Source organism: Epinephelus fuscoguttatus, linkage group LG23 (genome assembly GCF_011397635.1).
Source record: "Epinephelus fuscoguttatus linkage group LG23, E.fuscoguttatus.final_Chr_v1".
NCBI lineage: Eukaryota > Metazoa > Chordata > Actinopteri > Perciformes > Serranidae > Epinephelus > Epinephelus fuscoguttatus.
The window spans coordinates 15391616-15414469 of record NC_064774.1 but is presented as its reverse complement, the minus strand read 5'-3'; the positions used below and the strand labels follow the sequence as shown (position 1 = coordinate 15414469).

Below are 22854 nucleotides of genomic sequence, written 5' to 3'. Positions count from 1 at the left end.
GGAGGCAAGATCTCCGGGGTTTGCCTACAGACTCTACATTCACTGAATGTGAAACCGTAAAACCTGTAACATTTTTCTGTGAAATTAAAGTACATGTCCACAGAGTAAGTTCTGTGTATTTGCAAATCAATTTATAGATTGTCTTGTGTGGGTCACCACAAATAAAGTCCAACAAAAACTAACATTAAAATATGCCATGGTGAAGCCAGTCTGGTTGGGCGAGCTTTGTGTAAAAGGGAAGGAAGTACAGAATGCAATGACTCAGAGGAAGAAGTGAGAGAAAACTTCCTGTCCAGTATTTATGTGTAATGCATCTTCTGTCATCCCACAGTTTCTGATCTTTCATCGTATGATTCACACGTTCTGAGCTTTTTCTTTACACAGCGTAGAAGCATTTCTCAGAGGCAGAGTAACAGTCGTGAGTGTGAAGATGGGGCACACTCTGCTCTGTGTGCTGGGGGTTTTCTGTGAGTACACCAGTGACTTTGTTTAAAGAATTGTTGCCATGAATGAAAGAAATGTCCGAGGTTATTATAATCGATCTTTTCTGTAAGTTTGATAATGTCTGATGAAGTTCCAATTTTTATCTCAGCACTGAATCTACTCCTCTACTGTGGACATGCTCAAGGTAATTATACTTCTTCTTGTTTATATATTCACTGGAGACAAATATTCAACACCTGCATCACTTTTCACCATTTTCTGTGTGTTCTGTTTCAGCAGTGTTTAATTAATACAATAAAGAAAACACAATGTTTATGTTGGTTTTATAGATGCTGTGCTGACCACTGAACCAAACTGGTCCACTTTATTTACCGGAGAGTCTGTTACCTTCATATGTGACATGAGGGTGGGAAAAGACACCGACTGGTATTACGTAATCTACAGGAATGGTCGAGAATTTCCCCCCTTCGGCTCAGACAAGAGATATACATCACAATCTCTGTCTACAGACGACAGTGGTGAATACCAGTGCATTGGTGATCACAAGCGCTCAGCATATTCAAGAAAAGAAAGTAATAAAGTCTCTCTAACTGTATCAGGTAAGTGATAAGTTTTACCACCATGACCAAGTTCACTACAAGCATTACTTTATGTATTTATTTATTTTTATCAGCCATGTTGATATGATCAACCTGTTTGACAAAGTGCTAATGTATAATGTATGAATGTTGTTAATCTTGTTTAAAAAAGTTTTAGATTGAGAAAAAGACTGTTATTGCACAATCCACAGGGATGGTCAAGAATTTGTCCCCTACGACTCAAACAAGATCTTCAAATGACTGATATGTTCATTTGTTGAGATGATTTAATGAAACACCTACTGACCTGTGTTCCACAGACAAAGATGTGATCCTGGAAAGTCCTGCATCCACTGTGTTTGAAGGAGAATCAGTGACCCTGCGCTGTCGACATCGTACTCAGACAAAGGAGAAGAATGCTGTTTTCTACAAAGATGGATCACCTATTGAAACAGACACAAACCATCAGTCAGCGATGTCTTCAGAAAACACAGTTCAAGTCATTTCAGATGGGAGCTCTTACATGTGTAAATTTGAGGACGAAGAATCTGAACCAGTAAAACTCAAAATGGAACGTAAGTAGTTTTCACACTAGAGTCTCAAAATTTAAGGGCATTTTGCGATAAAGAGCAGCAGGCATGTACTTTAGCATTTCCAGAGTGAAGTGGAGTGATGATTTCTCTGCATTATCTTAGACACAGTGGACACTTAACAAAGAGAAAAAGAGAAAGCTGTGTTTAAATTGTCGTTCATTCTTAGGAGTGTGTTTGTGCTCACTTTAATCCATGTTAGGTTAATTTAACCAGCAGCTTTAGTGGTTAATAAATGTTTAACAGAAGCATCGTTGCAACTGATTTCCATCAGTTTACGATACTTTGGGGCGGCAGTAGCTCAGTCCATAGGGACTTGGGTTGGGCTGGCTGTTCAAGTCCCCGTCCAGACCAAAAATATGGAGCGTGGACTGGTAGCTGGAGAGGTGCCAGTTCACCTCCTGGGCACTGCCGAGGTGCCCCTGAGCAAGGCACCGAACCCCCCAACCGCTCGGAGCGTCTGTCATGGGCAGCCCACTCTGACATTTCTCCACTTAGTGCATGTATAGGTCCAGTTTGTGCATGTGTGTGTTCGGACCTGTGTGTAATTGACAACAGAGTGAAAAATTGAATTTCCCCTCAGGGATTAATAAAGTATATAAAATTAAAAAAAAAAAAAATTCATTTTCCACAGTAAGTTGTAGCACCACCAAGAATGCTGGATGAGATTATATTATTCATTTTCATTCTCTTTCAAACTGGACTGATTCACAGGGAAATAATGACCACTTTTATGTCTTTGTCTAAATTAAACAGCACAACCAAAGGCCAGACTGAGCAGACACTTTCCATCAGGGGGCAGTGTGACGCTGACCTGCTCTGTGAGCCCATCATCATCATCATCATCATCATCATCATCTGGTTGGAAATACTTCTGGTACAGAGGCAATAAAGCCTCTGAACCTCTGACCACACAAGATGTTGTCTTCCTCTCAAATGAAACAATCAGTGTCTCACAGGGAGGACTCTACTGGTGCAGAGGAGGAAGAGGAGATCCACTTTACTACACAGAGTACAGTGATCCAGTCGGTAATATGATATGGAATATAAAATGCAGAAAATAATACACTGTGTATTTTTGAATGAGGATTAAGACTAACACTGAAATGAGTTTGATGTTTAATCTTTTCTAATCTTTATATTTGTGGCCTCTTGATCATGAACAGTTACAAACAGAGCTGTTGTGACCCTGCGACCCAACTGGCCTGAGATATACTATCTGGAGACGATCACACTGACATGTGAAATTGAGGATGGAGGAGACGCTGAGTGGGAGTATGAGTGGACGACACTCAGCTCATACAGACCTGAAAAACAAAAGGAAAACATGATTACATATGCTTTGTCATCACACAGTGGAGACTACAGGTGTGTGGGCACACTGAAACATGAAAAGTCTTCAACAGAGTGGAGTGATGCTTTCACATTGAGAGTATCTGATTGTAAGTCACATGTCATCAGTCGTCATCTTTATTTTGCTGAATGTGAAAAAGAAATTATTGTTCCCTGTATTTTCAGACAGTGCACCTTTATATTTGAATTTGAATACAAGTCGTGGATGTCATCTACCAACAACAAATTATAGCATGTCTTCATTCTGTGAAATCACTTTCCAACAGATATACCTCAGCCTGTCCTCACTGTGTCTCCATTATGGCTGAGTCCTGGAGCCTCAGTAACTCTGAACTGCAGTGTTAAACATCCATCTGCAGGATGGAGGTTCTTCTGGTATAAGGCTGTTCCCAAACTGTCAGACAACTCCTACAGCTATGAGCTGATACCTGGCAGCATCCATGGGACTGAACAGGATTCCTACATTGTTGATGGACAGACACACACAGCAGGATATGTGTGCAGAGCTGGAAGAGGAGATCCAGTGTATTATACTCATTACAGTGAACCTAAGTTTGTCTGGTCTGGAGGTAGGTTTAGTTTGACTTTTCCATGCTCAGATGATTGTATAAATGCACTTGTTGTGACCTTTCCCTCACACCAGCATCAGGTCAGTAGTTTAGTTTTTCAAACTACTGATGTTTTTGTTGTCAGATTCTTTTGCTGGACTGAATTTTAAAATGAGTGCATCTCATGACTTCCTTTTTATTTTTACACATCATTCATTGTGCACATTTGTTCAAACCTTCAACTACTGAAATCCATAACCCAATCTCATAAGACTACTACATTACATTTTGAGTACTTACTGTACTGTAGCGAAAGGTCGAGATTCTCTTTTCTTTCTTTGAATTCATTTCTTCAGCGTCCCTTTCCTCTTTTCTTTTTTCCTGTTTCTATTTTCATGTATTTTCTTACCTCCTTCCATTTATGTTGGCTTGTTTCCTTCTCTCTGTCTTTTCATGCTAGCTCTCTTCTTCCTCTCTTCATGTTTTGGGATAAACATGGAGGTTATGTACCCAGAGAGCTGTACTTCAATTTATGCACCCTTGTATTAGTGCATTGTAGCCTGAAATAACAAAATGATTAAATCCACATTAAACCTGAAGGATTGTTTCCATGGAGGAATTTTAAATTCTATTATATACCTGTACTGGTGTGATCCTTTGTGTCTATACTCCAGCATTTAAACACATTAAAACCAACAAGGAAACCAAATGATTGTTGACAGTATAGCTTGCTTAATGTTTGCATTCTTTGTTTGTCTGCTTTTTATGTGTTTTTAGATTCTCATTCAGCAGCGTCTCTCACAGTGAGTCCTGACAGAATGCAACACTTCAGCAGAGAGCCTGTGTCACTGAGCTGTGAGGGAAACTCTACTGAGTGGAGAGTGAGCAGGTTTTCTGTAGATGGCTACCCGAGACACTGTTCTTCTTCCTCTTCTTACTGGGGGACCATGACTGGATCCAGATGCAACATGGACCGTTACTGGCAGAGTGGAGTCTTCTGGTGTGAGTCTGAAACAGGACAGTTCAGCAATGCAGTCAACATCACTAAACAGGGTGAGTCTTAATTCATTTAAAAGATTTTGTTTCTGAAGTATTTTAACATTCTGTTACATAGTTTTGAAAATCTGAAGGTGACTAACATTATACAAACTGATTTTCAAAATGAGTGAAACTTGATGACCTTTAAAAGAGCTCATCAGCTTTGGTTCATTCAATTATCATTTCTTAATATTTTCCAAGATGTTGTCAGATGGATTTTATTGCTCACTGACACCTTTATGACAATAATCATCTAACATTAATTTTATACTGTCACATCCCCAGTCACCAGCAGCTGAAATGAAAGGAATGGTTTAAAGGTCCAGTGTGTAGGATTTAGGGGCATCTATTGGCAGAAATGCTGTACAGTATTCATAACTATGTTTTAATTGATTTATTATCATCTGAAAAAAGAGTCACTTTGTTTTCGTTACCTTAGAATGAGCTGTTTATATCTACATACAGCCACAGTAGTTCTCCTACAGGCTTGGTCAAAGGAAGAAGTTTCAGTTCGACAACCTCACCGCTGGATTCCACTAAATCCTACACACCAGACCTTTAAGGGTGATCTGCACTGAAATTACAGTGTTACAGTACATCAGTGAGCAACACTGAAACAAGCACTATAATCTTTTTGTTGGTTTGATGACAGAAAGATACATTTACAGTAAGACAGGGATTTCTCAGTTACTGCATGCAGCTGTAAAATTAATTCAAACATTTATTTTCATAATGTTACATCAGCTTGTTTAAGCTGCACCAGCTGATCTCTGCAACCAAATCTTTGTATTCTTTAATCTTTTTACAGACGGTGATATTATCCTGGTGAGCCCTGTCCATCCTGTTACTGAGGGAGATTCTGTCACTCTTGGCTGCAAATTCAAGACAGAAAAAGTTCCTTATAATGTGGATTTCTATAAAAATGACAAACTCATCCAAAATGTTACTGGAGGGGAGCTGACTATCTCTGCAGTGTCAAAGTCAGATGAAGGCTTTTATAAATGTAGAGGAAAAGATTCACCACAAGGTCAGCAGAGTTGGACGTCACCAGAGAGTTGGATGTCAGTAAAATGTGAGTATGATTAAAACAGTTTCTTCAGCATTTTTTGTAAAGCTGTGTTACGGTCCAAGATAGAAAGATTATATCTGAATTAGTGTGACTTTGTTTAGTTTTTTCAAAAACTGTTTGTGAAAGAGAAACTGTTTCATACATTTAAAAAAATATATATGATTAGAAGTGAAAGGTTTAGAATTTATTATGATACTGTATGTGTTTATGTGTTAATCTAAATGTGCATGGTATCTGATCAGGGGATTATAAAGGTGTATTTTAGTGTATGTGGTTTTCTAGTTGTGCATTTATTAATGCGTGAATGTATTTTTGTATACATACTTAGATTATGTTTGCATGTTAGTATCTATGTGTGCAACATATTCTCATAACGGTTTGTATGGTTCCTATGAATTAGCGCCCCACATATTATGTTGCGTCCTTAACACATAGTTACGTTGTTAACTTGTTAACAAGTTTGGGATGTTAGGGTTAGCCAGTGGAAGTTACAGTGGTTAGGGTTAGGATCAAACATGGTGAAGACGTACCTTGAAAGACCTCAAAATTCATTCAAAGTACACATGTGACACCAGCGGAAAGTAACAAGTAAATGTCTATTGTTTGTGACCCCTCCACCACTCCAATCTGCGTGCTGGGACTGCCTCCTTGTTTACTGTCACAGTGCATTGGTCATGTTATCGCAGCATTTCAAATCCGTGGAATATGAATGAATTTGGGCGCATTACTTTTTCGTAGGAAAATGTACAAGCAGTTTGTGAGAACAGTCTGATGTATGTTCTTATACATTTTTGGACGTCAGTCATTGTCTTTTACTCTTGGAGTTTTATTACTTGGCTTGACTGGACCTTGACTCTGTGTTTATGTAAAGCACTTTGGGAACTCTATTTGATCAAAGTGTTATATGAGTAAATATTAATATAGAATATTTATTATAGCAGCGCCCAGGCCTCCATTTCCTGTGCTGTTGATTGTTGGGCCGGTTTGTGGAGTTTTACTGATTCTTCTCCTGCTGCTGTTTCTGTATCTCTACAGAAAGTCAAAAGGTGAGATCTTTTACTTCTGATGTTAGACTGACTCTGATGTGATTACATGTACTGTAGTAACAGTCGAACAATTTGGCATACAAAACAATGTAACAACAGATGTCTTTTTGCTCCACAGATTCATGTTTTGTGAGGTCGGTCCAACACTCTCTTCTCTCATTCTGAATGTGACAGTAGCACAGTGCATATTCTTTTTAAAGTCACTGTATTTACTTCATGTTTTGGGCCCACCAGGTCTCAGAGCAGCAGTCGGGGCCCTGCTACAGACCACATGATCAACCAGGATGAAACTCAGCTCAAGGAATATGCTCCTCTCTCCATGGTCAGCCTTCATCCTGATTAATTTTATGATTTATCATCAACTCTAAGACTAGTATTTCACATGTGATTATCTGTTTTGGTAGTGATGGCCAAATGAAACCTCATGAACCAATTTCTTTATTTTCTGACCCCACTAGATGGCGCTCTTGGTTTAAATATAAAGATGAAGGACTCAAAGTGTGCTTTCAAACCTTTGTTGAGCAGACAGTGCCATCTAGTGGCGTCAGAAAATAAAGACAGTGGTTCAAGAGGACTCATTTGGCCATCACTATGTTTTGGAATTATGTAGAATATTTTATAATGTGATCAAAGGTTTTAGTATGACCTTGGCTTGATTTTCACTGCTCTGTAGGCGATGCTGTTCTCTATGAATCAATCAAAGGCTTTGAAGGACTTGAACATGGTAAAGTATAGACTTTATGTTTGACACTGAGCAGTTAGATATACTAGAATAAGGTGATTGTTTGAACAAATATCTGTTTCAGGTGAATCCAGCAATGTCACATATTCTGTGGTTGAGCTCAAAAACATCACTAAAAAGGGTGAGTACTTTATTTTATGTAGTGACAATTACATCAAACACTAGAGATGCCTTTGTAGGCCAGCAGTACCTAAATAACCAAATCAAACTTTATTTCAAATCAAACTTTATTTATATAGCGCTTTTCATACATTAAAAAAAAAAAAAACATACAGGAAGTTGTCTTTTCATGCATTCATCTGGTCCTTTTAACAGGGAACAAAAAAGAGGAGCCAGAGGAGAGCGCAGTTTGCTCAGATGTGAAAATAAGATCAGCTACAGGTACAGTGAAGTATAACAGATTCACTCTTAACTTTTTATTGGGTACTGTCACAGTGTAATCTTTTCATACCACTTCATACCACTAGATTTGTCAGCAGTGTCAGCAGTGGTCAAATTCTACAGTACATAAAGAGCGTTCAGATTTTATGTAAATTGTATGTCATTTACTTTTCCATTTATTCCTTTAATACCTGGCCCTACTGTGCAGTCATGGAAAACACATCAGGACACGTTACATTTAATTGGTTTAATTCTGCTTATCGATCCATCCATTTGTTTGTAACTGTTGTACAAATAAAACCTGAAATGTGGCTTCTGTTTCAGACGACAATGTGATGTATGCCCAGGTGAACTTTCACAATAAAGCCAAGAAAGACAAAGGTAAGTAAAACGTCCACCTGCAGCTGTTACTGGATTTTCTTTGACACAGTTTGTCATCCAAGTCAAAAATGCTTCAGTGTTGGAAAATGGTGTCTGTAATTTCTTATTTTCTTCTCTTATTTTCATTGATTTACTGTTTACATATTCTAAAATCATGACAATTTTTCATTCATTAAGTTCACGAAGCCATCATTATGACCTATTCCAGTGGTTTCCGAAAGGTTTTTCAATAATGTACACCCTTTGAAATAGTTATTCAGCTGAGTATTCCTGACCAGAGCAAAAACATTTTTGGCAGAAACACACAGTAGACAAATGGAAATGTGAACATGCCACAAAGCCACAAAAGCTCCACAGGCTGAGATCAATGCAAAACAGTCTATTTATATAAGACATCTGTGTAGAAAATAAGGTGCTCAAAGGTGCTCACCTCCAGGAGGCCAAACATCCAGCCACTGCACTCAGCTTCTGTGGCAGTGATGTAGTTAACCCGCTGCAGACATACAGATCTGGAAACAAAACGTCTTCAGTGTGAAAGTAGATGGATCTTTCTTCACAAAACTGAACAGCCTTTAGGTCTGAATCAAACACGCAATTGGTCTTGTTTTTTTCTAGGTTTCTTGTTCCTCTCCAGAGCTGCATGTGTCAACATGGCCTTGTTGGACATGCTTGGTCATGTTCTGTCCTTTCTTTTCTATCATCCTGTGTATGGTTGTGTTTAGTGTATATTGTATATTCTTATGGTCTGTTATCATATATTGGTGTTTGAGGATGCTGTGAGTAGTGTAGTACTCATATGACAGGTCATTGTGATTTGGTAGTCATGCTTCTGCACCTCAGAGTTGATCTCATCTAATAAGTGGCACCAGCTGACTGACCACACCTGGTAGGAATCTGTCTGTGTCTATATCTGTTCTGTGAGGTACTCATGTCAGTAGCTCTGATTATAGTCAAGGACTGAAACATTTGCTGCTCTTCATCATTTTGTTGCATGTTTAGCATCTTTTCTTGTGCAAAGATGTGTTACATAAATATCCATGTATCTCCTGTGCTGTCAATATAAAAATATATAGCTATATAAAATATAACTGAATATATATAAAACGTGGTCTATCAATATTATAATTACATTTTTGTATTAGGGCGCACGGTGGTGTGGTGGTTAGCACTCTCGCCTCACAGCAAGAGGGTTGCCGGTTCGATCCCGGGCGTGGGAGCCCTTCTGTGCGGAGTTTGCATGTTCTCCCCGTGTCAGCGTGGGTTCTCTCCGGGCACTCCGGCTTCCTCCCACAGTCCAAAGACATGCAGATTGGGGACTAGGCTAATTGATAACTCTAAATTGTCCGTAGATGTGAATGCGAGTGTGAATGGTTGTTTGTCTCATGTGTCAGCCCTGTGATAGTCTGGCGACCTGTCCAGGGTGTACCCTGCCTCTCACCTGATGTCAGCTGGGATAGGCTCCAGCCCCCCCGCGACCCTCAAGAGGATGAAGCGGTTAGAAGATGAATGAATGAATGAATTTTTGTATTAAATTAAAATCCACTATATTCACTTTTTTGTATTTTAAAAATCTCATGTACCCCCTGCAGTACTCCAAAGTACCCCTAGGGGTACCCATACTCCACTTTTAGAAACACCAACCTCTTCCTCCTAACACTGTAACCTGTATCATACCTTCTCTTGTGTTCTGTTGTGTACACTAAGATTATTTTAGATCATGTATGGATGCATTGCTAAAGAAGACAGTGTACATATCATTATGATTGTTTACTGGGGCGTTACTGTTTAATGCAAAACATTCATAGGAAAATCACGTCCTGCAGCGGTGGATGAAACTGTTTATTCAGAGGTCAAACCAGGAAAAGCTCTTGGTAATAATACAGCATTAACACAATATGCATTTTGGGATAAGTCACTATAGTGACTTATTTTACAGATACAGATAGTTAAATGGGTTAGAAATGGGTGTAAAATGTCATTGAGCACCCTCAATTCTTAAATAACCCTAACCTTGTTTTTCCTTTTGGTTTTCATCCAGATCAATAAAGAGATCTGCATAGACAAAACCAGCAGAATGGATGACAACATGAATAACTGCAGTAGTGTTTAACTCAATGACAGAAAAGGGGTCTCTTAAAGGAAAATGGCCACTTTGAAAATACAGACAGTACTTACTGACCCTCATGCCAACAAGAAGTCCAGTGTAGTTTTTTAATCCACAAAACTCGTACAGGGTATCGGAGGATGACGGGCTGCCACAGCTTCAGGGCACTTGGATTATGACGGATGAGCCATTCTGACGTTTTTGAAATGCATCAGTGGACTTTTATTACATTTTCAAAATGTAATACTTCAAGTGTAGCTGTTATTCCAGCGAGCTGTTATCCTCCTAAAGTGGCCATTTCCTTTAAGGAAAAAGGTTGGGAACCACTGCTCTATGTTACCCAAGAATATCCAGCCTACTGTCCATATCCAAACCCTTCAGGGTTCTGCAATTGAAATTGTTATAAATATTTGGGACTCTGGCTGGATACCAGACTCACTTATAAAAACCATGAAAACCTATCAAGAAAACTGAAGGTCAAAATTGGATTTTTGTATAGAAACAAATCTTGTTTTTCTCCTGCTAGTTGAAAGACCATTGTTTAATCTACAGTCACGTCTGCTCTTGATTATGGTGATATTGTATATATGCATGCTTCTTCCTCCACCTTTGAGCCTCTTGACTCAGTGTATCACAAAGCGCTGCATTTCATCATGAGATTGTCTTTCAGATGAGGTCAGCGTTTTATATGGAGTGCCTCAAGGGTCTATCTTTGGCCCTCTTCTTTTTAACGACATGTTCCCACTTGGTTCCATAATCCATCAATACAATATATCATATCATTCCTATGCCGACGACACCCAGCTATAGATATCTGTCTCTGCTAAGCATCTTAGTCCTGTAAATGACCTCATCCAGTGCATTAATGATGTTAGGTGCTGGATGACCAAAAATTTCTTACAATTAAATGATGACAAAACTGAAATTCTTCTCATTGGTCCAAAAGCTTTAAAGCAGCAGATTAGTTCCCGACTGACTCCTCTTTCTGTGAAACCTATTGAGCATGTTAAGAATCTAGGTGTTATTATTGACACTGATCTTAATTTTCAGAAGCATATTTCCTTCATATTCAAGACTGCATTCTATCATATTAGAAACATAACTAAAGTTAGATCATTTATATCCCTCTCAGATGCTGAAATGTTGGTGCATGCTTTCATTTCTAGCAAGCTGGACTACTGTAATGGACTTTTCACAGGAATGACAAAACAGGCACTTTACAGGCTGCAGCTTGTTCAGAATGCTGCAGCTAGAGTGATAACCAGGACAAAAATATGAGCACATCACTCCCATTTTAATTTCTCTTCACTGGCTTCCCGTAAAGCAAAGAATTGATTTTAAGATTTTGCTTGTTGTTTTTAAAGCTATGAATGGTGTAGCTCCACCTTATATCAATGACATGCTGGCTGAGTACACGCCAGATAGATTCCTGAGATCTGGAAGTAGAGACCTTCTCACTATTCCAAGAATATATTCTAGATCAGCTCATGGTACCTTTAGTCACTATGGTCCAGTTCTTTGGAATTCCTTACCACATGACCTCAGGTCTATTACATCAATATCCACTTGTAAACACAGGTTAAAAATGTTTTTCACAAGCTTTTACTTAGACATATGTGTGGTTTAAACCAGCTGTACCATTATTTTTATATTGCTGTTATTGTCAGGTTTCTACATGCTCTTTTATTATGTAATTTCCTTGTTGTTATGTGTTTTCATATGTATGTTGTGTTCATTTTAAACACATTGAGTTATGCTTGTCATATGAAATGTGCTATACAAATAAATTTGACTTTGACTTTGTGCATCCAACAAAGTATAAAATAACAAACCATTTCTTCAGTCTTTTCTGCCTCGTCACTGTCTGGAGGGAATTTCTCTCTTCCTTTAAGAGAGTATTCTCCAGTGTTTACTTCAGTGCAGCCTTGCCTTGTTATCTGGATGAACTGTACTCGATTGAGTGTTTATTTCCCTCATCTGTACACCTTTCGTGCAGACTACATCAGTAATTAACTCTTATTTGCTTTTTGCTTGAGAGTTTTTTTGTTTGTTTGGTTGGTTTTTTTGCTCTTGCATTGGCCCAGGGTGGGCAATGCTAAGCACTGTGCCACCATGCCACCCATGTATCAAAAGTCAATTGAAAAACATGCAGATTCGTTTCTCTTATGGCCAAAATACATGAGACACAGCTGCAGAGCAACACATATGCTGCATCATGCCCACAGCAGAGCACGTCCACTATAATCAACTGAAGCTGCTACACTGAGCTTGCTGTTCTCTGCAATTCTGTGTTTTAATGCAGCTAGTCTATGTTTCCTCTCTATGTGTGGCTCTGTGTCCCTCCAACAGGTGAACTGTGTAAAAAATGAGTACAATCTCTTTAAAAGGGATTCTTATTTGTACCAGTGGCAATGCAAAGCAACCCAGCAACCTTTACATTCAAATAATCAATCAAATCAATGCATCCTGTTGTTAAAATGATGCAGTTAATTATTTCAATATCAGTTAATATCGCATAAACTTCAAAACCCTGCATATCCAACTGCATTATTACTCAACAAAACTCAGTACACACACAGTAAACTGCAGCAACTACATGCAGCAACCATGGAGTCTGTGTAGCAGGTTAAAACTTCTGCTGATTGTCTCTGTGATAGTTCACTGATTATCTCAACATGGCTGTGCTACAGGTGATGCTGAACTTGGTGGCCATGACAACAAATCAGATATCTTACCTGATACAGACAGAGTGACATTGTTACTCTGTTTGGTCAACTTTGTTGAGACCTTGTGACGACCAGTGCACTGATAATCACCGCTCAAGTCAGCCGTCAGGTTAAGTGAGTATGAGTTGTTTGTATTGAAGGAGACAACTGGTCGACCGTTCCTGTTGAATGTGTAAAGCCAGTCAGTGTCTGTTCCTTCTCTCATGTCACATATGAAGGTAACAGACTCTCCACTAAATAAACAGTGTGAGTTGTGTTCAACGATCAGCTCAGCGTCTGAAATCACACACAACATATAACAGATACTGTCAAACATTCAAACCCTAAAACAGTGTTTGAGGAACATGTAATGACACACTCTTAATCACTGCTTTAGTCACATCATAACTGCTACATGAAATGATACATATATTGATCAAATATAGTGAATAAATAGTGAATAAACCCCAAAACAGAAAAGACAGAAAATTGTTCAGTCACCTTCAGTGTGTCCACAGTCGAGGAGTGTATTCAGCGCTGTAATAAAGATTGATACTTAAGACATTATAAACTGGCTGAACTGTCAAATACATAATAAACAAAAGCATTTAAAAACAGCTGGAGCTGGACAAACATATGATACACTGTTCCTCTCACTACATGTTCCTTAATCTGTATCTGTCAAACAAATAAAGTCACTTATGTACTCACAGAATAACAACAGCACGCAGAACAAAGTCAGCCCCATCCTCACATCGAGCACTGACACTCTGCACTCAACAAGAAACAGAAGGACTGACACTGGAGCTGGACAAAAGAAAAGAGAATTTACATACCTAATATGTATAAATAGTACATGAGACCAGACCTTTCCCACATCTTCTTTTTCTGAGGCCTCACAACACTTTGGGTTTGACCACATATGTTGACAGTCCCACACTTCCTGCCCAACCACTGCAGGTAGCATGCAGGGACGTCACACGGTCACAGCATTTTAGACAACACTAGTATTGCACTAAGTAGTTCATAATTATAACACATAATTGTTGGGCATTTTGCATTTTTCATAGTTGTGTGTTGTGTTTCTACACAGAGAGCAATGATGGAAATGATCAACTGAACTATAGTGAAATAATCCCTATTTACAGTATTCTCAGAGTTGTGGGTGTAAAAATACTTATAGATCAGGATGAGTTCATGTTTTGGAAGATTTTTTATGACCATTAAGAAATAAACAAACAAAAACCACAGGGTACAATGCAATGCTGATTTAATCAGAAAATACAACTGTCTCAACAGCTTAGATCACGTAGTTGTCACAATAAAGCTCAGAGAAGGATGTTAAAAGAAGGGCTGCATGTAAACATAAATAGAAAATGACATGATAGTAAAAATGAACTTTTGCACCAGTAGAGTCTGTGATGCATCGTTCAGATTAAATACGTCACCCACACACACACACACACACACACACACAGGAAGTGACTAAATGAATCTTAACTAAATATAAATTGTCTCCTGGGCACTCACACAGAATTTAAACATTGTTTTCTTTGACTCTGCCATAAACATCATAAAATAAACATCAATCACCAAATGTTGCTTTTTTAAAATGTTATGGCTCCAACTAGAGCCGGAGAAAAAGCCGGCCAAGGCACCGCCTGTCAGTATGAGGTCATTAAACCCTCCTTCACTTCCTTTTCACACCTACAAAATGTGTTGCTGCATACACATTTAGACAACGACATCATCCCATTAACACCAGAACCTTCTGCACACAGCAACAGATTACTTTAGTAATATAATGTCTTCAGGGTAGCTGTGCATTTTAAATATCATGTCGTTAACCTGGAAGGTAAAATGCATATGATTATAAACATAGCCATAAAACCTGCTGTCACTGTGGTGTTGACTGAAACTGTCTCTGGTGATGTTGGTTTACACAGAAATGAGGAAGAGGATGGTCGCAATCAATTTCACAGTCTCAAACACTGTGAGAAAACTTAGTCTGCAAAATCTTAAAGCACACTTAAATCCCACATCTTGATGAAGGAGTTATTCTCAAGTAAAGTACAAGTACATCAAAATGATACTGAGGTACAGGACCTAAGTCGTAATGTACTTTGTTCATTTCCACCACCACTACTTTGTTGATACACTGATTGAATATGCTTAGGGGGTCAAACTGAGGTGTTAGCGAACTGTAACTGTTTTGGGGTGGGTGCAGTGCTGTGTAAGGCATGGCTAGGAGTCATATAGGGCATGTATTGATGGATTTCACAATAATTAGTCGTTTACACCACAGATGGAATTATCAGTCACTTTAGTAGCCTACATTTACCTCTGTCAGGTGATCAGTTAACGTTCTTGACAGTTGGCCTGATAACGAAAATGATCACTATCCTCGTGACGGTAACGTTAAGGTTAAATGCTTCGTAAGAGATGATGTCACTGGTGTGTCTCTGCTACATGATTCTTTCTTCCCGTCTTCTCATCAGCACCATCAGCTGTTACCGTCACTGGACCAAACAGGTTACAATGACAAGAGATGACACTGAAGTTATTTATGATTAACAGCCACAAGAGGGTGCACTTACAGCGCAGCCACCATTTTTGACTGAATGCTGCCCCGATCAATATCAAAATAAAAGCATACCAAGCATTAGTTATGTTAGCCACATTCTTGGAACCCATCGGCGGTATTCAGTGTCTGACTTCCGGCAGACGGCGATACAGCCTCTGGGGGCAGAACCCCGTTTTTTTGGCATTCCGGTTTGATTTGGGCGGAGGAGGCGAATTTCTGTTTCCGACTTCCATTTCTATATAAGTAAATATGCTGAACCATTGCGATGGATTCAGAGTTTGCAGTGACGCCAATTATGTTCCGCCAGTGAGTTCACCACACGGACCGCTTAACCTGGCAACAACTGCAGCCGGCTAGAACGTGACTGGTCAATATCACGCAGACTACAAACAGCCTACAACCGGAAACCGGGGCTCTTCCGCTCTTCTTCCGGAGGCAAGATCTCCGGGGTTTGCCTACAGACTCTACATTCACTGAATGTGAAACCTCGTAAAACCTGTAACATTTTTCTGTGAAATTAAAGTACATGTCCACAGAGTAAGTTCTGTGTATTTGCAAATCAATTTATAGATTGTCTTGTGTGGGTCACAACAAATAAAGTCCAACAAAAACTAACATTAAAATATGCCATGGTGAAGCCAGTCTGGTTGGGCGAGCTTTGTGTAAAAGGGAAGGAAGTACAGAATGCAATGACTCAGAGGAAGAAGTGAGAGAAAACTTCCTGTCCAGTATTTATGTGTAATGCATCTTCTGTCATCCCACAGTTTCTGATCTTTCATCGTATGATTCACACGTTCTGAGCTTTTTCTTTACACAGCGTAGAAGCATTTCTCAGAGGCAGAGTAACAGTCGTGAGTGTGAAGATGGGGCACACTCTGCTCTGTGTGCTGGGGGTTTTCTGTGAGTACACCAGTGACTTTGTTTAAAGAATTGTTGCCATGAATGAAAGAAATGTCCGAGGTTATTATAATCGATCTTTTCTGTAAGTTTGATAATGTCTGATGAAGTTCCAATTTTTATCTCAGCACTGAATCTACTCCTCTACTGTGGACATGCTCAAGGTAATTATACTTCTTCTTGTTTATATATTCACTGGAGACAAATATTCAACACCTGCATCACTTTTCACCATTTTCTGTGTGTTCTGTTTCAGCAGTGTTTAATTAATACAATAAAGAAAACACAATGTTTATGTTGGTTTTATAGATGCTGTGCTGACCACTGAACCAAACTGGTCCACTTTATTTACCGGAGAGTCTGTTACCTTCATATGTGACATGAGGGTGGGAAAAGACACTGACTGGTATTACGTAATCTACAGGAATGGTCGAGAATTTCCCCCCTTCGGCTCAGACAAGAGATATACATCACAATCTCTGTCTACAGACGACAGTGGTGAATTCCAGTGCATTGGTGATCACAAGCACTCAGCATATTCAAGAAAACAAAGTAATAAAGTCTCTAACTGTATCAGGTAAGTGATACGTTTTACCACCATGACCGAGTTCATTATAAGCATTTATTTATATATTTATTTATTTTTATCAGCCATGTTGATATGATCAACCTGTTTGGCAAAGTGCCAATATATAATGTATGAATGTTGTTAATCTTGTTTAAAAAAGTTTTAGATTGAGAAAAGACTGTTATTGCACAATCCACAGGGATGGTCAAGAATTTGTCCCCTACGACTCAAACAAGATCTTCAAATGACTGATACGTTCATTTGTTGAGATGATTTAATGAAACACCTACTGACCTGTGTTCCACAGACAAAGATGTGATCCTGGAAAGTCCTGCATCCACTGTGTTTGAAGGAGAATCAGTGACCCTGCGCTGTCGACATCGTACTCAGACAAAGGAGAAGAATGCTGTTTTCTACAAAGACGGATCACCTATTGAAAGAGACACAAACCATCAGTCAGCGATGTCTTCAGAAAACACAGTTCAAGTCATTTCAGATGGGAGCTCTTACATGTGTAAATTTGAGGACGAAGAATCTGAACCAGTAAAACTCAAAATGGAACGTAAGTAGTTTTCACACTAGAGTCTCAAAATTTAAGGGCATTTTGCGATAAAGAGCAGCAGGCATGTACTTTAGCATTTCCAGAGTGAAGTGGAGTGATGATTTCTCTGCATTATCTTAGACACAGTGGACACTTAACAAAGGGAAAAAGAGAAAGCTGTGTTTAAATTGTCGTTCATTCTTAGGAGTGTGTTTGTGCTCACTTTAATCCATGTTAGGTTAATTTAACCAGCAGCTTTAATGGTTAATAAATGTTTAACAGAAGCATTGTTGCAACTGATTTCCATCAGTTTACCATACTTTAATAATATATTACTGATTTAAAAAGGTGATCAAAATAATTTGATATCATTTTCTACAGTAAGTTGTAGCACCACCAAGAATGCTGGATGAGATTATATTATTCATTTTCATTCTCTTTCAAACTGGACTGATTCACAGGGAAATAATGACCACTTTTATGTCTTTGTCTAAATTAAACAGCACAACCAAAGGCCAGACTGAGCAGACACTTTCCATCAGGGGGCAGTGTGACGCTGACCTGCTCTGTGAGCCCATCATCATCATCATCATCATCATCTGGTTGGAAATACTTCTGGTACAGAGGCAATAAAGCCTCTGAACCTCTGACCACACAAGATGTTGTCTTCCTCTCAAATGAAACAATCAGTGTCTCACAGGGAGGACTCTACTGGTGCAGAGGAGGAAGAGGAGATCCACTTTACTACACAGAGTACAGTGATCCAGTCGGTAATATGATATGGAATATAAAATGCAGAAAATAATACACCGTGTATTTTTGAATGAGGATTAAGACTAACACTGAAATGAGTTTGATGTTTAATCTTTTCTAATCTTTATATTTGTGGCCTCTTGATCATGAACAGTTACAAACAGAGCTGTTGTGACCCTGCGACCCAACTGGCCTGAGATATACTATCTGGAGACGATCACACTGACATGTGAAATTGAGGATGGAGGAGACGCTGAGTGGGAGTATGAGTGGACGACACTCAGCTCATACAGACCTGAAAAACAAAAGGAAAACATGATTACATATGCTTTGTCATCACACAGTGGAGAGTACAGGTGTATGGGCACACTGAAACATGAAAAGTCTTCAACAGAGTGGAGTGATGCTTTCACATTGAGAGTATCTGATTGTAAGTCACATGTCATCAGTCATCTTTATTTTGCTGAATGTGAAAAAGAAATTATTGTTCCCTGTATTTTCAGACAGTGCACCTTTATATTTGAATTTGAATACAAGTCGTGGATGTCATCTACCAACAACAAATTATAGCATGTCTTCATTCTGTGAAATCATTTTCCAACAGATAAACCTCAGCCTGTCCTCACTGTGTCTCCATTATGGCTGAGTCCTGGAGCCTCAGTAACTCTGAACTGCAGTGTTAAACATCCATCTGCAGGATGGAGGTTCTTCTGGTATAAGGCTGTTCCCAAACTGTCAGACGACTCCTACAGCTATGAGCTGATACCTGGCAGCATCCATGGGACTGAACAGGATTCCTACATTGTTGATGGACAGACACACACAGCAGGATATGTGTGCAGAGCTGGAAGAGGAGATCCAGTGTATTATACTCATTGCAGTGAACCTAAGTTTGTCTGGTCTGGAGGTAGGTTTGTTTTGACTTTTCCATGCTCAGATGATTGTATAAAAGCACTTGTTGTGACCTTTCCCTCACACCAGCATCAGGTCAGTAGTTTAGTTTTTCAAACTACTGATGTTTTTGTTGTCAGATTCTTTTGCTGGACTGAATTTTAAAATGAGTGCATCTCATGACTTCCTTTTTATTTTTACACATCATTCATTGTGCACATTTGTTCAAACCTTCAACTACTGAAATCCATAACCCAATCTCATAAGACTACTACATTACATTTTGAGTACTTACTGTACTGTAGCGAAAGGTCGAGATTCTCTTTTCTTTCTTTGAATTCATTTCTTCAGCGTCCCTTTCCTCTTTTCTTTTTTCCTGTTTTTATTTTCATGTATTTTCTTACCTCCTTCCATTTATGTTGGCTTGTTTACTTCTCTCTGTCTTTTCATGCTAGCTCTCTTCTTCCTCTCTTCATGTTTTGGGATAAACATGGAGGTTATGTACCCAGAGAGCTGTACTTCAATTTATGCACCCTTGTATTAGTGCATTGTAGCCTGAAATAACAAAATGATTAAATCCACATTAAACCTGAAGGATTGTTTCCATGGTGTAATTTTAAATTTTATTATATACCTGTACTGGTGTGATCCTTTGTGTCTATACTCCAGCATTTAAACACATTAAAACCAACAAGGAAATCAAATGATTGTTGACAGTATGGCCTTTTAAATGTTTTATTCTTTGTCTGCTTTTTATGTGTTTTTAGATTCTCATTCAGCAGCGTCTCTCACAGTGAGTCCTGACAGAATGCAACACTTCAGCAGAGAGCCTGTGTCACTGAGCTGTGAGGGAAACTCTACCGAGTGGAGAGTGAGCAGGTTTTCTGTAGATGGCTACCTGAGACACTGTTGTTCTTCCTCTTCTTACTGGGGGACCATGACTGGATCCAGATGCAACATGGACCGTTACTGGCAGAGTGGAGTCTTCTGGTGTGAGTCTGAAACAGGACAGTTCAGCAATGCAGTCAACATCACTATACAGTGTGAGTCTTAATTCATTTAAAAGATTTTGTTTCTGAAGTATTTTAACATTCTGTTACATAGTTTTGAAAATCTGAAGGTGACTAACATTATACAAACTGATTTTCAAAATGAGTGAAACTTGATGACCTTTAAAAGAGCTCATCAGCTTTGGTTCATTCAATTATCATTTCTTAATATTTTCCAAGATGTTGTCAGATGGATTTTATTGCTCACTGACACCTTTATGACAATAATCATCTAACATTAATTTTATACTCTCACATCCCCAGTCACCAGCAGCTGAAATGAAAGGAATGGTTTAAAGGTCCAGTGTGTAGGATTTAGGGGCATCTATTGGCAGAAATGGTATACAGTATTCATAACTATGTTTTAATTGATTTATTATCATCTGAAAAAAGAGTCACTTTGTTTTCGTTACCTTAGAATGAGCTGTTTATATCTACATACAGCCACAGTAGTTCTCCTACAGGCTTGGTCAAAGGAAGAAGTTTCAGTTCGACAACCTCACCGCTGGATTCCACTAAATCCTACACACCAGACCTTTAAGGGTGATCTGCACTGAAATTACAGTGTTACAGTACATCAGTGAGCGACACTGAAACAAGTACTATAATCTTTTTGTTGGTTTGATGACAGAAAGATACATTTACAGTAAGACAGGGATTTCTCAGTTATTGCATGCAGCTGTAAAATTAATTCAAACATTTATTTTCATAATGTTACATCAGCTTGTTTAAGCTGCACCAGCTGATCTCTGCAACCAAATCTTTGTATTCTTTAATCTTTTACAGACGGTAATATTACCCTGATGAGCCCTGTCCATCCTGTTACTGAGGGAGATTCTGTCACTCTTGGCTGCAAATTGAGGACAGAAAAAGTTCCTTATAATGTGGATTTCTATAAAAATGACAAACTCATCCAAAATGTTACTGGAGAGGAGCTGACTATCTCTGCAGTGTCAAAGTCAGATGAAGGCTTTTATAAATGTAGAGGAAAAGATTCATCACAAGGTCGGCAGAGTTGGACGTCACCAGAGAGTTGGATGTCAGTAAAATGTGAGTGTGATTCAAAACACAATCTTTATTTGTCAGCTGTGTTACGGTCTGAGTTAGAAAAGTCATCACTAAATTAGAAGATGGGTACGTTTCAGCTGAGTTTACCTGCAAGTTTGTTGTTAGATATTAGTTTTATAAACTAGGGCATTAAGTGATGAAACACAGAAATAAACTAGTAAATACATGTTAATAAATTAACTGTATATTACTTCATATTACTTATTATTTTGAGCCAAAGAAAAGTTTTCATCAAATAACAGGTTAGACTGAGAAGTTTTTACTGTGTGTTTATGTGTGAATCTAAATGTACATGGTGTGTGATCAGGGTTTATGAGTGTATGTGTTCTAATATTTGTACATTTATTTATGAGTCAGTACTTGTAATTACTAATATAATATTTATTATAGCAGCGTCCAGGCCTGAACAAAGCTCTCCATTTCCTGTGCTGTTGATTGTTGGGCTGGTTGGTGGAGTGTCACTGATTCTTCTCCTGCTGCTGTTTGTGTGTCGCTACACAAAGTCAAAAGGTGAGATCTTTTCCTGCTGATATCAGATTGTGATGTAATCACATGTACTGTAGTAACAATACAACAATTTGCAATACTAAACAATGTCACAGTTAATGTCTTTTTTTTCCTTTTGTTACAGATTCATGCTTCATGAGGTCGGTCCAACACTCTCTTCTCTCATTCTGAACATAACAGCAGCACATTACATGTTCCTTATTAAACCCACTGTATTTACTTCATGTTTTGGGCCCACCAGGTCTCAGAGCACCAATCAGGGTCCTGCTCCAGACCACATGATCAACCAGGATGAAACTCAAGGCAGAGAGTATGCTCTTCTCCACGGTCAGCCTTAATCCTGATTCATGTTATGATTTATCATTAAATCTAAGACTAACATTTTTAGTTTTGATTATCTGTTTTAGAAGATTAGGGAATTCCTACATAATGGGATTAAAATGATGAATAGCTTGGCTTGATTTTCTGTTCTGTAGGTGACGTCTGTCTCTACGAAACAATCAGAGGCTCTGAAGAACCTGAACATGGTACAGTAGATACTTTTTGTTCAACATGGAGCAGAAATAATAGCGTTGGTTAAAGGACTGATTTTAAATGAATCCGGGGATGTCACATATTCTGTAACTGATCTTAAAAGCACTGATTGCTAAGAGGGCTGCATGCGTCATTTTATGTGGTGAGAATAACACGCAAAAGTTGAGATACTTGTGAAGGCTAGTTTACCCTGAATACAGTACAGTAATTTGTCTTTTCATGAATTCATCTTATTCTTTTAACAGGAGGAATTATGAGCCAGAGGAGAACGAATACTCAAATGTGACGACAGGATCAGCTGCAGGTACAGTCAAGTACAATAAACTCTGTACTAAACAGAAATATTCTATATAATTCTATTTTCTATAATGTAAGATTTTATTGGATGCTGTGCTGCCTGTCACATTGTAAGTTTTTAATATCACTACCAGGAGTCAGCAATGGTCAAATCCTTCATCTACAGTGTTTTACACCGATTAGTAT

At 38.6% G+C, this 22854-nt stretch overlaps 2 protein-coding genes and 1 long non-coding RNA gene across 3 annotated transcripts in view; 2 read left to right on the top strand and 1 right to left on the bottom strand.

The window, feature by feature from the left end:
- Positions 1–22854, bottom strand: part of LOC125884319 (uncharacterized) — a 268232-nt gene that overhangs the window by 16217 nt on the left and 229161 nt on the right. The window lies entirely within an intron of this gene.
- Positions 165–22854, top strand: part of LOC125884294 (Fc receptor-like protein 5) — a 70040-nt gene continuing 47350 nt past the window's right edge. Inside the window, exons 1-12 of the mRNA XM_049569195.1 lie at positions 165–467; positions 593–628; positions 774–1043; positions 1343–1597; positions 2369–2471; positions 18161–18339; positions 18477–18752; positions 18927–19229; positions 19981–20256; positions 21049–21312; positions 21721–21840; positions 21962–21977. Coding sequence (XP_049425152.1) covers positions 431–467; positions 593–628; positions 774–1043; positions 1343–1597; positions 2369–2471; positions 18161–18339; positions 18477–18752; positions 18927–19229; positions 19981–20256; positions 21049–21312; positions 21721–21840; positions 21962–21977 — 2135 coding nt within the window. The 5' untranslated portion in view covers positions 165–430. The remainder of the gene's footprint in view (positions 468–592; positions 629–773; positions 1044–1342; positions 1598–2368; positions 2472–18160; positions 18340–18476; positions 18753–18926; positions 19230–19980; positions 20257–21048; positions 21313–21720; positions 21841–21961; positions 21978–22854) is intronic.
- LOC125884299 (uncharacterized) lies at positions 7734–10476 on the top strand. Its single transcript, XR_007448684.1, has 3 exons — positions 7734–7789; positions 8114–8170; positions 10209–10476. It is a non-coding gene; the product is annotated as an uncharacterized LOC125884299 (long non-coding RNA).